Here is a 16,679-nt window from a genome sequence, read left to right on the forward strand (position 1 = left end):
GCGATTCCAATTCTATCATCGATACTGCTTATCGAGTCGCTTATCGATTCTCATTTGTTGAGGGAATGAAATATACAAATGATATAATATTATTGATGTCATTATCATTATATGTCATAAGCTATGATAATACAAAAGATGTTTCTGCTTAGTGCTGTGCAATATGGACAAAATATTTTATATTCCAATAACAAAATATTTTTCAAATATGAAGTTTACCTTGAAATGAATGGAAATTTTGTCTGATCTTTTTTGATTCGTAAAACACATTTAGTATTAAAAAAAGAATAAATGGATATAAGATGAATAAAATACAACAGCTAGTCAATGGAAAAATACCATTCCAAAAAATCTAATAGTACAACACATTTTCAAGCAATGTACATTGTTGTTGTGAACATAATAATATATAAAGTTGTTTACATAAAAGCTCTTCGATCAGTGCCATTAACGAGTATTTGCGGGTGATGTAGTAGTGTTGCCAAAGTTACATTAACCATTTATTGTTCATACAATGTTAGCTTAATATCTGAAGTGTAGGGCTGAAGTGACTCTTGTCACACAAAAACGTATGAGCTCATTCTACTTTGGAGCACATATTCAAGGGTGTTGGTCAGCCACTATCCCTCTGGTTGAGAGGAGTCGTCTAACCAGCAGGTTAAGAGCCCGGGCTGCTAACCCACCAGCTGACACTACTGAGGTTGGACTAACGTAACTTTTTTACAGCGTGAGCTGGCATCCATTACATATGGACAGCGAACAGACTCCGTTTATTGCCCTCACAAATGACCAACGTAACTCACACTTTTTAGCACGTCATCCCCGCTCCCAACTCTCCAGTCATGGCTAATTAAGTCGCGCTCAATCCAACGGTTACACTAGTGTATCAATTGGATTAAGAATGGCTGGACTGGTCATGAGGCACAAACATAATAGAAAAGCGACTTTTGTTGTGTTACCGTCTCAAAGGTGACATTAGGGTCGCAACAGGGCTAACACAATACCCCACATATCAAAATAACGTCATAAACAATAGAGGGTTATATCGTACAGACTGACTACATAAAAAGATCAGATTTAACCCAAAAAAATCTGAATTTGGTATTATACTTTGCAGTGTAAACGTAACCAGTCTTTCAAAAGAAAAGAAAAAAAAAAAAAACTCTGGTACACAGATATTATGTTCTCCTATTGGTTTGAGATTGTGGCATTTTAATTTCAGCTTTGAGTGATTATTTATACAAATGTTGAGTCATTGCACAGAATAAGTTAATGTGCCTAATTATGGTCCTGATTGCTCAACTGTTAAAGCGTTTCACTCGCGTTGCTCTTTTTCCACTCCTACGTGCTCGTTCTCCACCCACGTTTTGTAATCATTAACACAGATTGCTTTTTGTCATTTTCTTCCCACTGTTTTATATTACACAAACCGTGTTTTTGTTGTTGTTATTTTTCCTGCAAACACAGAGGGTAGGTTGGAGGTGAATATGAGTGAAGTGTCACTGGAGGATGTGGAGAGATCACTCCTGCAGGAAGAGTCTACTCTAGCCCCAGGAGGCCACTGGAAGCCTAAAGACTGTTTACCTCGCTGGAAGGTAATGCATGCATTAAATAGTCGGCCCTTGATGAGCACACGCTTGATTTTGTCAGTATGATATTGGAAATCTGAACTCTAGAAATGCTAGGAAAGGGGATGCCTGTGAATATTCTCAGTTATCCAGGTTATTGTATTCTCAGGGCATTGAATCGATGGCAACTGGACTGTTCTGGTTCTCTAAGAAGATTTTTTCATTGATGAACCCAACAGTCATGCATGCCAACTGTCTGTCTCATGCATTCATTTGCCCCGAGAGTCTGCGCTGACAAACAAATCTTTATATTCGCTTTACTATAGACCACGCTTCCCCATCGCAACTAACAATAGTCTCTCTGCGTATGCTTTGTTGTTCCTTTGACTTTTGTGCGCTTTACAATCACTTTCAAAGGCAGCTCAAAATACGGTTTTGAATAGCTGCAACTCTGGTGTAAAAACAACAACACACCTTTCAACTGACATTGAGTGCCCCGCTTCACCCGACTGAATGTCAGATGTCATTGCACAAATGAGATTTCAACTTTTGTTTTCTTTCCTCTATTCCAAGTGCACATGCCTGTCAGATCATGTCTCTTTTACTACCTTTTGTCGCCTTAGGTGGCAATCTTAGTCCCGTTCAGGAACCGACACGAGCACTTGCCAATCCTCCTGAGACATCTGGTGCCAGTGCTACAGAAACAGCGGCTCCAGTTTGGCATTTATGTCATAGAGCAGGTATTCACACTATTAGCTATTGCCAGTTTCACCTTTGTAACCAGCAAGCATTGAAAGTGACCCCCCCCCTGCACACACACACAATGATTGGACACATATGTTTCTTCGTCACTTAAATATATCAAATCTCCTGTCCAGGCCGGCACAGAGCCATTTAACCGAGCCATGTTGTTTAACGTGGGCTACAAGGAGGCCATCAAGGATCTGGACTGGGACTGCCTGGTCTTCCATGATGTAGACCACCTCATGGAGAACGACAGGAACTACTACGGCTGCACAGACATGCCCAGACACTTTGCGGTCAAGCTTGACAAGTACTCGTACATGTGAGTCCTGCTACTGCCTCAATGTGGGTCTGTAGTAAGTGTAGTTCATGCCTAATATTCATTTAATATACGTCTAATTATTCCTCCCAGGCTTCCGTATAATGAGTTCTTTGGCGGTGTCAGCGGCCTAAGAGTGGGACAGTTCAATAAGATTAATGGATTTCCTAATGCGTTCTGGGGCTGGGGAGGAGAGGACGATGACCTTTGGAACAGGTGAGAATACAGACACAAACACGTACATACTCAGATTTTGTCCTATCAAACAGCACAACTGCGGGCAAGCTGTCAATATGACATGAAGTATGTCCAAGAGATTGCTTCCATTCACTTTTTGTCACACAGCTTTATCTTTCCACCTGCTTTGATCGCATGAAGCTGTGCAGTGTGCACATGCGGCACTTGGTATACACACACACTCTTTTATTACCGATTTAATAGAGTACTGTACTTGTATGTCCATATCATGTTCCAGGCCAAGCGCATAGCCTGCCAGGCTATGAACATACGGCATTTAGTGTCACCAACGGAACAGACTAGACTTCATGCACCAATGAGCACAAAATCTGTTTGTAGGGTGCTGTACGCCAATTACACCGTAAGCAGACCACAGGGAGAGCTGGGGCGCTACATGTCCATTGCACACCACCATCGCGGAGAAGTCCAGTTCCTGGGCAGGTCAGTGCCACTGCATGCAAAACTCAAGTCACACGTGGACTTGCACTCTCTGCGATTGGAATGAAGCTTAGACTCATGTGAGCCGGTCACATGAAAAGCCCCACCCGTGACTTGAAGGGAATTCAAACTTGTTTAAAGACTTTGCATGTGACATCCTTGAAAACCGCTCAGGGACAGTCCTCAATTTCAGGTTGCGTTCATTGCATAAAATTCTGTGTAAATGTCATTTTATTCATCAATTTACGCTTTTAACACTACAAATGCAGTGGTACCTTGAGATACAAGTTGAAGTAAAGCCTATTTTTTTTTTTTATTATTATTTTTGTCCAAAATAATGAACATCCATTTTCTTTGCAGCCTGCAGCATAAACTAAAATGAACATTTGACTCGGGTGTTCTTTATAACCAGTATCAATATCAAACCTAGGAACTAAAATGCAATGTGTGTGGAACTAACCCAATTGACCTAATATTCATTAATTATTGTTTCGGCTAAAAGTTAAATATAGCATTGTTAAAATAGTTATTTGCGACTGTTTTATCACGTCAAATGGTTCATATGTGCAGATTTCAACTTGACTTCCTGCTTTAAGCATGTAACCTTTTATTTTGAAGGGTAGACACCAGAACTCGGCATTTTAGCGCGAAAAATTGCTTGAAACACCACCGGTAAAAACGAAAGTAAAACGAGACTCAAGGAAAAGAGTAATGAATTGAACCAAATGCTCTATAAAATGTTTATTATTTTACCTACCCACAGATTAGACACAAGGTTAGTGTTTGTGATACTGTGAGACAATGTTTTTGTGAATTTTGTCCCAATTCATTGTGATGCAAAATTGCTAGTTTTGACCTTTGAGGCTCGGCGCGGGAGGGAGCACGTCAGACTTCTACACATCGTGAAAGTCTCCTTGGCAACATATAATCTTAATCCAAGTGTCGCGCTGAGTTGACTGGTCATAGTTAAGGCACACTTTTGTTCGCCGCTGCCGTTGAGCACAAGCACGTCTTCGTGTGCGTTCTTCTTCATTGCTTTTCACCACTTTCTTCTTCAGGTTCGGCAGACTGGAGGCATCAAAACTGGGAACCGAAATGTTTTCATTTGAACGATTCCGGGAGCACCGGAATATTAGTCCCGGTTCCAGTCGGTTCTCCATTCTCTATGCCAGTCTGTAATCATCATTAAATAGAATGTAAAGAATTACACAGTTTGTGCATCATGACTAATTCATTGCAGCTCCTTCTGGTGTGTGCAACTTGGCCACCGGGGAGCAGTATAATAGTAATACAGAAAAAAACAGAAGAAGAGTTTCAAAGCTGCTGTGAGTGACTCGGTAAACCGCACTAATATTAGTCGCTTTTTTGCGGAGGATAAAGAACGTTTGCCTGTGAGTGTTGTTATTGTCTGTCTACCTGTGTTGATGCAGAGGTTTGTGTTGCTGTTTGTTAGCCCCTCTATGGTTAGTATTAAGCTAAGCAGACTTTAGTAAGCTAAGTTTGTCCACTTTCTACCAAACTACTCAATAGTCTGAAGTGAGTTGACTTCGCTGCCACAGTACAGTGCTTATAGGTAACATTTTTGTTTGCAAGTCAAAACAAAAAAATCGTCCAAACGACGGTTCGTATCTCGAAAACCTCGTAAGCCAGGTCGCTCGTATCTCAAGGCACCACTCTCATAGTTGAACAAATATCTATGGCAAAACAACAAAGCTAATGAATTGTCTGATTGCCCTCGCAGGTATAGTCTTCTCCGCCACTCAAAGGAGAGGCAGAAAGTGGATGGTCTGAACAACTTAAACTACTCCCCCCTAGTGTCCACGAGGCCTCTCTACACCAACGTCACGGTCAGCTTGAGCAGAAATCTTGCACCTGTAGCCGACTACTGATGTAGGCATAGCTGGACTGAGAACCACCTGGGAATCAAAAGTCCTCTGGGACATCAGCCATATCTCACCAGTTGCGGCACTGCTGAAAAGCTTTTTATTTTATTTGTGCTTTATTTCTTTTGTGGGTATGCAAAAAGAAAAAAAGAAAAAAGAAAAAAAAGGAGACTCAAAATATGCGTGTTGGCTAAATCATACAAGAAAATAGGGATAAATGCTGCACTTGTTTGTGCCACAGTCACCACTCCACTCATCTGGGATTATCTAGTCTTCAGTGTCCACATGCCTTTTGCACCATTTTGGCCTTCAGCACCCATCAAGTCATTAATTTCCTTCATTGAGTCTGCGATTAACTCATCCCTGCACTTCAGTTTACATTAGTTCTATAAAATAGGCCGCGAGACACGCCAGTCTTGCACGCGCGCAGCAGTTTGACTTAAAAGGTGATGACGTGGTCTCTTATTTTGCTTTTGCACTTCTTACAGGAATGCAGTAGTCCTGTGAAAACATTTGCATGTACACACACACACACACACACACAACTTTTACCGCATAGAAGCTTGCAGCTGGTTCTGCAAAAGGTATGCCAAAATCTACAAATGAAAAGAACTATGAAGAGTGTTTTCAATCATCTATATGTGAGCTAGTTTACGCTAAATTTAGAGTTTATCAATACCGTGCTAATTTCTTACATCTTTATTTTACCTTGTGAACATCCCATTTGAAGACTGTGATATTTTCTGTTTGCGTTGTTGCTTTGGTTGCACGTGGCTGCCAGCGAGCGGCTACGGGTGGGAGAGAGTGTTGCTCATCATGTTAGCAATAAGCTGTTATATCACAGAGACGACTTTAGGACCTGCCTGCCTCACGATACAGATGCAATAGCACAGGTGCTAGCATATGCTCGCATTGGACTACAGAGAGGGAACGAGTGCGTATGTAAATGTTGCGTTCGACGCACCTTTGCCTGAGTCAACATGCCACCCAACGAAGAACAATGTCTTCTCAGAACCTCTGCATGGCCCCGTGCCTGTCTGTGAGTATGTTAGCGAGGGAGAGCCTATGCAAACGGCTTGTATGGATCATGTTGTCGTGTCATCAGAGTCAGAGTGGCAGGATTGACTTCAGACCCCACTTTGTTTGCAGTGTGTAATCACAGACCCTTTTTTTTTTTGTTTGTTTTTTTAAATGTGCGATCGCCTCTGTTTTCATACGAGTGAACTGGAGGTAGAGATACTTGATTGCTGTCGCTATCCAGATGGTGTTTACAGAAGCTTTAGATTTGTTATTTGTCAGATTGCATAGTGTTTGAAAATGTGAGCCCCTCCAAACCCGCCTGCTGTAAATCTCTTTAACAATATATAAATGCCTGCCTTTAGTAATATTATTTTAAAGCTAAACTCTCTTTCTCGCTGACCATAATATTTAGGCCTCAGCTTCCATACCATCGATTGTCAACCCTGTCAGGTTGTTTTGTCGAGTGGCGTGCAGTCCAACATTGTGCATTAAAAACTAACGGATGCTCTGCAAGCACACAGCAGTCAAATAATTGCCCTTCTTTGATTTATGTGTGCTTTACATTTACCATCTCAACCGAAATATTTGGGTCCTTGAATACAAAATATATATAATACAGACATCCTGTTCACTGTCTGTCCTCTAGTCACAAAGCTACTCCATTTCACATAAATCGCCTTGTATGCTTTTTAGATGTATGTTTTTCTTTTGTGAGGGGGAGGGGGGTGAATTACTTTTGTTCCCACAGTGAGGCTGGACCTCTTTTTATTTATTTGATCTCATATGGATTATTTTCTATAATTGTTCCAGTTTTTGTTTTTCTAATTTCTAATAATGACGTGACGTATGACAGGCTGTGTTAGATGCACTGAATCGCGTAGTCGTGTGTATTTGTGTGGGGTTGTGAGGTTCGGATCCTGTGTTCAAACCTGGGAGCTGCTTTATTTCATGCAGATGCGAGGTCTGATGAAATAGACCGGGACCCGTTTAAGATGGTGTGTGTTAATCTGCTCAGCAGACACGTCTGAGGACGCCATTTTGTGTGACAACCGCAGGAAGAGCAAGAAAGCAAATTAAGTGTTAGCTGTCCATGTCTTTCAGTGAGCACCTCCATTTAAACAAAGTAATATAATCAGTGGCGCTGACCTATTTGAAAGCTTCTTCCTCACAAGTGTCCAATGTGCTTATTCCAACTAATTCCAAGCACTCGTGGCAACCAGTACCAACAGTATAATCATCCCTATCCAACTGTCTCACATCAACAAATCTACCTACATCTACAAGTGAATGGGGGGACTATTTGGCAGTAGAATGGAACCTCAGGTTTATTTAATAAATCCACAAAGTCTGACTAAAATCGAATTATACAAAAACCAAAGCAATATTTACCATAGGAAATAATGTAAATCCAATTAATTCATTCCAGCCATCCAAAGGTATTTACAACAAAAAAACTGTGGATTAACTACAGCATTATGTACAAAAACTGTTAAATACATATAAATAACTAATGGAGTGGATAAATGGACATTTATCATCACTTTTACCTTTATTGAAGATGCTTGATGGCGTAAACCGCAAGGAGGGGAGTTTCTGGCTTTCTTTAGCAAATGTCTGGCACTCAGATATTCATCTTGTGCTGCGTAAAAAAAGGATCAACAGACATCATTGCGTATTCCACAATGCAAGCTTTTATTTAACAAGTCTCCCGGTCTGCTTGGCAACACTCAGCGTAGCATCCTGTCAAAAATATGGCATTCAAAATAAAAGCACAACAGTATATTAACAGTTACGTCACACTTTATTTGACCCTGTGGTGGCTTATTTAGCAGTCACACTCAAACTATTTTGTGCTTGTTTATTGAGTGTGGCAGTTAAGAAAATGTGGTAAAACTGTTATTATACTCCTCGCTTTTATTTTGAAGGTCTGACTTACGACAGCACAGATGTTCCCTGATTGTTGCAGAGCAAACCGGGAGGGTTGTTAATATAAGCTTGCATTATGGAATACAATACACCTTGGCCTCTGTTGAACGCGTCACATACAACTTACAAAATCAGAAGAACCTGCATCAATTCCAGGAACTAAATGGCCAAAGTCAAAGCACGTCTTAACCAAGCGCTAAAGAAGTGCTCAGTGGCAGTCATGGATAGTCCCAGTATTTGTGTAAAACATCAAAGCTTCTCCATGCGTGTTTGAGTGAAATGGTAAAACCCTTCAGAGGTGCAACTGCACTATTTCTAGAGTTGCGGTTTTCGTAGTTTTCTTTTCCTGCACTGATAATGATTTATAGGAGCCTGGTAGTGAGCAAACTCAGCAGGTTCTTTTTTTTTCTTGACATTTACATGATACACTGTATATCTTTTACTTTATCATTGCTTTAAATTAAAAGCTCAATGGACATGTAGAAAGAGCCAAATGGTTGTTAGGAGCATTCACATGAAGATTTGACACTGATATTGCTCGCTATAGGAAGAGACCCGATTGGTCATATAGTCAGTATTGGGCTTTATCTTCCACAATGTAGAACAAGCAGCTTCATCCGCCTGCTGATGATATAAACATGTTTGGGGTTTTTTTCCCCCCATGACAGCTAGACTGGCTTTTAAACTCTAAATCAGTCTGAACTCTCATGCTTTTGTCCAAAGCAGGAAATTGATTGTTTTCAGTTGGCGGTAGGAGCATGCTGGCCAGTCATGTACCTCTTTTTTAATATATATATATATATATATATATATATATATATATATATATATATATATATATATATATATATATATATATTGTAAATGGTCTCAGTCCAGACCGAAGCCTGCTGCTCATGGTACCATAACCTCACCTGTTCTGATCCATTCTATGCTGGTTTAAATGAAGGAACCATACTTGGGCATCTGACAAAACTGGCAGCCTTAAAAGCTTCTTAATTTATTGCAGTGTTTTTCACTCAAAATTTTTATTTCCGTTTTATTTTTATTTTTATTTTTTTTACAAGCAAAAATATTTAAATTCAATAAGTGCATATCAAGTCATAGATCATTGTAAATATTGTTGTGTGTAGTGTTTTAGAAAAATCTATAAGGTCTTAAATTTACTACAGATGGTAGCATAAAGAACAAGGATTTGGAGTGGGTTTGGCTGGTACGGGTGCCATTTAAGTGAAGCTTACACAGCGACATCAATGTTTTTACATCACTGCTTCCCAGCACAGCATTTTTTAAACAAAAGAAAATGACTATGTCCTCGCTCCCCCCCCAAATTTTGATTCCTCTCACATTTGCAGATGCGTTCTGCTTTCAAGTGGCCTCCACACTCTTAAGATGTTGATATCGACGAGATGCATCATGGCAGAAGTGGGCACCTGCCTGCGTATCAGGGCCGGTGTCTTTTTTTTTTTTCTTTTATATTTTTAATTATTTTTTTTTTTCTGCTTGCGACGTCTTCGAGGGTGACAGCAGTTGGGGTGTAGATGAGTGGGCAGCGAGGCGTCTGCCAAAAACACCGTGTGCTTTAAAATGCGACAAAAATACTGGCACCCAAACCAGCAACGCAATCTGCTCCAAAATCTGCATCGATTTATTTTCTATGAACCAATGTGAACCAATAAAGACAAGAAAACAGACTCCACTAAATTATTAATGAATAAATTATTGACATTATATTGTCCCGGATTGTAAAGAGGGGCATGCTCCTTGAGTTAGAGTCACGCTAAGCCTAAGCCACTTGTCAAAACTTGATGTCAGCCTTATGTGGATCTGTTTGTGTATTGGCATATTTATCTTTTGATTATTGAAATTTGTATGATGGGGATTTTCTTTTATACCATCATTGTTATTGTCAAAAGTACACCAATAAAAAAAAACTTGTAAAGATGCAGTCTCTGTGTCCGTGTTTCTGTTGCGCGCCGCTCGCCATTTACTGGCAATGGCCAAGCAGCCCAATGTGGGTTTGGCTCCATTTTTTAAATATTCATAATAATATTGTGGTTATGTTGTACTGCGATTGTTAGCGTGTACGCTGGATGGCCACTGAAGAGTTGATGTCGGTGTTTTAAGAAATCACAGGCCAGCCTGTAGCCCAAGTTCGAGCATGACATTCCAGTGTATAAGGGCTGGATTGTTAATCTTAGCCAGTGATAAAATCGACTTGAGTTTGGTTGCTACTCTAAAATAGCCTTGTTGGGAATCTAACTTGATTTTCTAGTACTCTGAAAGCTACAAGCCTGCGGAGCAACAATGATGGCACGTGTTCCTTCTTGAAAACCCAAACAGAATTATTTACTCTGCTACTGAGACTGGACCTCTTGTGGGCCACCGTTAAGAAAACACGCAGCACAGAATATTTCCACAACTATCTCACTTCTCTCGCTCTCCACTCTCATAGAACCCAGTCGTTGGAAAGTTCATGTTTGCCAGAATGGTCCAGTGCGGGCACAAGATTGATGCAGAGTGGCTGGTGTATCCACATTCATGGCGTTTTCGAAACAAAAGCATTTAGTATGCTAACACCACGGACACGCACACACACACACAGGGCAGCTCTTCACATCTCAAGACTCATCTTGACAAGTGTGTTTATATCGATATGTATACAACACAAGCCTGCTCATTCACACACATCCAGACCTCTGTTAATAATGCATCCGCATGCAGCCCCTCAAGTGCCGTGCCACTCGATCGCTTTGATGTCACTGAAAGCGCCGCCGTCGCCTGTGCGTCTGATCCATTGCACGTCTCCCTACAGAGAGCCTTAGACTAGAATCTACGTCAGCAATCAGAATAAAAACAACTGGATTTGTGGCCTTCAGTTGTGCAGAATAGGATCACCGTCTCTCTTCACCCGTGCCTCCTCTGCCGTTAGTTTGTGAGGGCACATGCTTGTCTGTCCCTCCTCCAAACATGGCCTCAGTGCTGCACAACAAGCACACGCACACACACAAATGCCCTTTAGCTTGTGACAATTTGTAGCACTGTGTGTACCTTCCATATGAAGCGCTGACATCATGCACTGAAGGGCGCATTCGCTCGTATCCGGTTAAATCACAAACAGTGCCTTACAGGAAAATTTGTGTGTGTGTGTGCTTGCAACAGACATGTGTTGAAAGCAAATGGACAACATTGCCCATGTACATGCCACACGAGCACAAAACATCAATAGATACTACAGACCAGAACTGTGCAAAAGTCTTCGGCCACTATTCAATTTGTTTCTCTCGCAATGCCATAATGACCAGAAATAAATAGTACAGTACAGAACAGACCACTGCCAAGGCTGATCTGGTAACTCGGGTAAGCATTTCCCTGCACACCGAAGCAGTGGCAATTCCTGGTATGTGTGACATGTTGGGCTTCATATTATTATTATTATTTGTGAGGGCAATTTGCTTCAGGCTTTCAAGGATTTTGCAAATTAATGAAATGAGTGGTAATCGATGTCAAAGAATCTGGATATAGTTGGCCTGGTACAAATAAGGATTATTAATTTTTTTTTATTTTAAGATACCTGTTAAAGACTTCACACATGAAGATAAAAAATCTGCCATTTAACACTTTTGATCGTACTGTGTGTGGAGTGCTCCACACGCACAAAGATTCAGTTCCACCACCGATCTGGAATCTAGTCCTCCCAAGACAGAAATCTCGCGTGATCTAACAAAAACGAAGTAACGTAGCATCAACTGGGAAACACAAGACGGAACATAGAAGAGGACACACGAGGGAATGGGTGGTGGTTTTGGGACTATGTTTTTTATGGAAAAATCTGGAACTAAAAAAAAAGAGAAAACCCTAGAAAATATCCTGGAGACAGCGTGAAAGCGGACTTTAAAGTCAACTGAGCGAGCTAGAGGTGAGTTCCCAAATTCAGTTTTACTATTCTAGTAAGACGGCTAGGATGTTTGTTTTTAATCAGGTCCACTTCTTTGTTCCTCAGGCAGGTTACTTCTTGATCGACGACATTCCATTTCATGTCACGATTTACGGATTCATGACTCCGAGTCGTCAGCCTTGCCCAAACACGAAGATTTTTCGTTGTACACATTGAACGTTTAATATTTCTCCAATGCAGCTATGTATCTCTCTTTGGTTTTCCCCTGGTCACAAATAGGACAGAGTTGTCCTGTACAGCGCATCTAGTGACACCTTTAACATCGCCTCGTGTATTAGGAGGCAGCAACATGTAAAACTTCACAGCTTTGTTGTGACTCTGACCTTCTTTCGCTTGTAAACACATGCGCTTCGTCTTCATCTTGCTTGACGTGCCCGTCTGTGTCCATCCTTGACTCTTCTGGCCGGCCTGCCCTTGTCACGTCTCTGCCTATCAGCCCCAGTGTTCCTCCTCAACGAGCTGCGCTCTCAGCTGGCTTCCTCCCTATACAACTGCTGTCAAAGCCTCTTTCATCCATTTACTTTTTTATTTATTTTTTTATTATTTTTTTATATCTCCCTGACGCCATCTCACTGTCCTGTTTTTGCGAGGCTTTATTTGTCCTATCTTACGATTAACTCTGTGTGCTTATACTTTCATATGAGTTCAAAAGTGCAAAAGCTGACAAGCGCCATTTAGACAAAAATAGAGCCACGCCTGCTAGCAGACTGCCTATGGCAGCATTGTTCTTTTGGGCATTTCCTAACCCAGTGAAACCAAACAACTCCTTTTGGAAAAACTCCAAACGTTGGAGGCACATTTGGCTTTCGGGGGAAATTCGAGGATGAACTTAAAATGAACTACAGCAGTGATTCTCAAAGTCTAGTACGACTACCACTGATGGTACACTGGTTCCTCCAGGGGTAAGAAATCACTGCCTAAGTACAGTTCAGTTGTATTTGACTTTTAAGTACAAACATTTGCATTTAATCTTTAGGAACAGTTGGTTTTTAAACATTTAATTAATGCTGAAAGGTACATATGACTTTGGAGCAACATATGATGCCATCCAAGCGGCCTTTTTTTCAGGGACATCCCTGCTTATCTCAGCAAGACAATGCCAAGCAGTCAGCATGTGTTCCAATAGCGTGGCTTCTTAGTAAAAGACGAATACTAAACTGGCCTGCCAGCAGTTCAGATCTGTCTCCCATTGAAAATGTGTGGCGCAATATGAAGCGCAAAATGCGAAAACAGAGATGACAACAACTGAAGTTGTACATCAAGCAAGAATGGGAAACAATTCCACTGTAGAATGCTTCAACAATTAGTATCCTCAGTTCCCGAACGCTTGTTGTGTGTTGTTAAAAGGAAAGGTGATGTAACACAGTGATAAACATGCCCCTGTCCCAGCTTTTTGGGAACATGTTGCAAGGCTCAAATTCAAAATGAGAGAATAGTTGCAAAAAAAATAATGGTTACAAGTTTGAACATAATAATAATTGAATATCTTGTCTTTGTAGCATGTTCAATTGAACCATAGATTGAAAAGGATTTGCAAATCACTGTATTCTGTTTATATTTACATGTTTATACAACATCTCAACTTCATCGGAATTGGCGTTGGTAGTATATACACTACATTTCCAAAAGTATTTACTCACCTGCCTTGACTCACATATGATCTGAAGTGACATCCCCTTCTTAAGCAAGAGGGTTTACTATGACATCAGTCCACCTTTTACAGCTATAACAGCTTTAACTCTTATGAAAAATGAATTGTCCCAAACCTCTTGGTATGCTGAATCCTTCAGCCTTCCTTTCACCTGAACAAAGTAGCCAATATTTTGGACAATTCCATGCTCCCAACTTTGTGGGAACAGTTCTTCCATTACTAACATGGCTGTGCACCAGTGCACAAAGCAAGGTCCGTAAAGACATGGATGAGAGAATTTGGTGTGGATGAACTTGACTGGCCTGCACAGAGTACTGCCTTCAACCCGTAGGGGCCAGGTCCCCGTCTGGCAGTCACTGGCGCTACCCCGTTGATAAGTGGCCTATGAGTGGTGTAGTGCATTCAAATCTGGAGTACTGCCCTGCAGCCAACACCACCCCCACCGGAGATCAGTGTATGCAGTGGATTAAAAAAAAGGGGATGGGTGCGTGTAATGCATGAAAAGACCTGGGGGGCAGGCAGGGTGGAAAAGCAAAGCGTCTAGACTGGGATTCAGTATGTCAGTGCTGGTTCCCGACTAGTTCATTTTTGGAACGGTTAACTGAACTTTGAACTAGTTTGCGTAGAAAATGAACTTTCTCTACACTTTCTGTAGCCCTCGACCGCTTTGCATCCACTCTCTGTTGCTCATGCAGCATTTTTATTTTTGTATCCAGCCTCTGGTTTTCATCACGACTGGATGACTTCTCTGTCCGAGAGAGTTTCTGATCTGATCTGAGACGATGTCCTGATGCTAAACAGAAGACAGGCTGACGGTGCACTTGCGTTGGCAGGTCAGACCCACCCCCCCTCCCCCCGATGGTTCATTCCATGGCCTCACCTAACCTCTGACTCCACCAACACTTTAATATTGTGCATGGCCTCACCTCATGACCCCTACAGTTTTGTGAGCTGCATGTTTTGCAAATCAAGCATATTTGTTTTTTTATTATTCTTTTTTTTTTTTTTTTTTTTTTTTTTTTTTTAAACACAAGGACGCATCATTTTTGTATGCAATAAACTCAATTGCTTTCTCTGGGCAGACTTTCTTCCAATTAACTTTTAACAAATATCAACTGCACTGTATATCATTTTCTCACATCTAATAAGATGGTAATGGGTGAAATGTTGGAACATCAGCAAAACCACAAAAAAGCTGACCTTCATAACCATGAAATCTGATCGTCCAGACTTTGGCCTTCACTTTCATTATTTGCTGTGTACTTGTCTTTGTATGAAAACCAAAGCAACCTGCCTGTGCCTGTGAATATTTTCATTCATCCGGCTCCTTTCATTCTCAGGGCATTGAATAGAATGCAAGTGGACTGTTTTGGTTGTCTTGGATGAGAGGCGAAACGTCTTCTAAAACAACCAAAACAGTCCAGTTACGATCGATTCAATGCCTTGAGAACCTGAATAGTAGCATTAGTAATATAGCATTATAGTATAATACATAAATAGGCTACTGCTGCTTTATCACACTGGTCTTTTAAGACTACCATTATGGTAATTGAAAAGTAATAACTTGGTTTCTGTTTTCTGTAATATTGTAATATTCTATCAAGCATGTCTATCTCTTCTTGATACTCCTTTGTTGCCCTGCAATATTTTCTGTGTTTCATCTTCAGTTCTTGCTGAGGAAAGGAAGTTTTCATCCAAGATTTTACAGTACATTCAGCCACTCAATGCGGTCATCCTTTAATCTTTGTAGATAAACAGCCCCAAAACATAATGTTTCCACTTTCCACCGCTATGCGTGACTGTGGGGGCGGTGGTCTTTCACTCATACATTTTATCATTTTTTATAAACCTCCAAAACAAGGCAGGTCGAGTTGATGCCAAACAAGTCAATTTTGCTTTGATCTAACCACAACACTTTCTCCCAAGCCTTCTCTTATTCATTTAGATGTTCACTGTCACATTTAAGGCTGGCTTGCACATCTGCTTCTTGAGCAGGGGAGAACATTTGGGAACTGCAAGATTTCAGTCCAATATGCCACAGTGTGTTACCAACCGCTTTCCCGCTGACGGAGGTCTAAGTTCCTTCTAATAAGTCCCTTTCGAGTACTTTGATGCTCCCTTACCTTTCTCCTGATCATTCTCACTACACGAGGCAAGCAAGCACTTGTACGGAATGCCAAACTGAGTGCAATTTGTAGTCATTTTGTGTGTCATTCACTTTCAAATATGGCACCAATAGTTCTCACTTTCTCACCAATTCCTTTGCTGATGGATTTGTGACCCATTCGGGGTTTGCGCAACTCTGCGAGCTTGTTTCTGACATCTTTGACAGCTCTTTAGTATTGTCCATGGTGTCCCTGTTCGGTGAGAAATTGATTCGTAGAACGTGTGATTTATACATGAGGAGTTGAGATCAGGAGTAGGGCTGGGGGAAAAAATTCAAATAACTCAAGCTAACTCGACTTCAAAAATAGGTAGACGCAGAATTTCTGCCTCGAAGCTCCGCAGGGACCAAAAAATAAATAAATAAAGCGCCCAGAACCATGTTTACGCCACCTGGAATCCATGTTTCACAAGGACGCAGAGACGGACGCAGTGTTGGGACAGTGATAAACTTTGCTAAAAATGACAGGGTAGGATCTTTTATGACACTGTTATATGTGTAATGTGCATATAACATGATGCATGAGTGAGCTGGAGCTGGTATTTGCATGTTATGTTCTTTTTACCTATAATGGTAATCGGTAGCGCGTTGTTGCTAATCGCGATTGCTAACAATTTAGCGTTTTGCCGTCTCAAATTCTGAACACCAAATTTGGAGCCTGTTAGCATCTTACAAACTCATAAATTAGCAGAGGATCAAATAATTGTGTCACTGTATCACCTTGGTTTTATAGATTTTGTGAGACTTCAAGAGGAATTTCACCTTACGACC

The 16,679-nt window shown here is 41.0% G+C and overlaps 1 protein-coding gene across 5 annotated transcripts in view; it reads left to right on the forward strand.

Annotated features, from left to right (window-relative positions):
* b4galt5 (UDP-Gal:betaGlcNAc beta 1,4- galactosyltransferase, polypeptide 5) overlaps positions 1-16,679 on the forward strand; it is a 61,032-nt gene that overhangs the window by 31,130 nt on the left and 13,223 nt on the right. For 2 of the 5 annotated variants that reach the window (XM_061754418.1, XM_061754707.1), the window contains 6 exons: positions 1,468-1,595; positions 2,192-2,308; positions 2,447-2,634; positions 2,725-2,847; positions 3,208-3,309; positions 5,048-10,083. In XM_061754418.1, the coding sequence (XP_061610402.1) occupies positions 1,468-1,595; positions 2,192-2,308; positions 2,447-2,634; positions 2,725-2,847; positions 3,208-3,309; positions 5,048-5,195 (806 nt within the window). In that variant the 3' untranslated portion in view covers positions 5,196-10,083. The other 3 variants (XR_009785529.1, XM_061754503.1, XM_061754588.1) reach the window with 3 other exon arrangements.

The sequence above is a fragment of the Phyllopteryx taeniolatus genome, chromosome 1 (assembly GCF_024500385.1).
Source record: "Phyllopteryx taeniolatus isolate TA_2022b chromosome 1, UOR_Ptae_1.2, whole genome shotgun sequence".
Taxonomy (NCBI): Eukaryota; Metazoa; Chordata; class Actinopteri; order Syngnathiformes; family Syngnathidae; genus Phyllopteryx; species Phyllopteryx taeniolatus.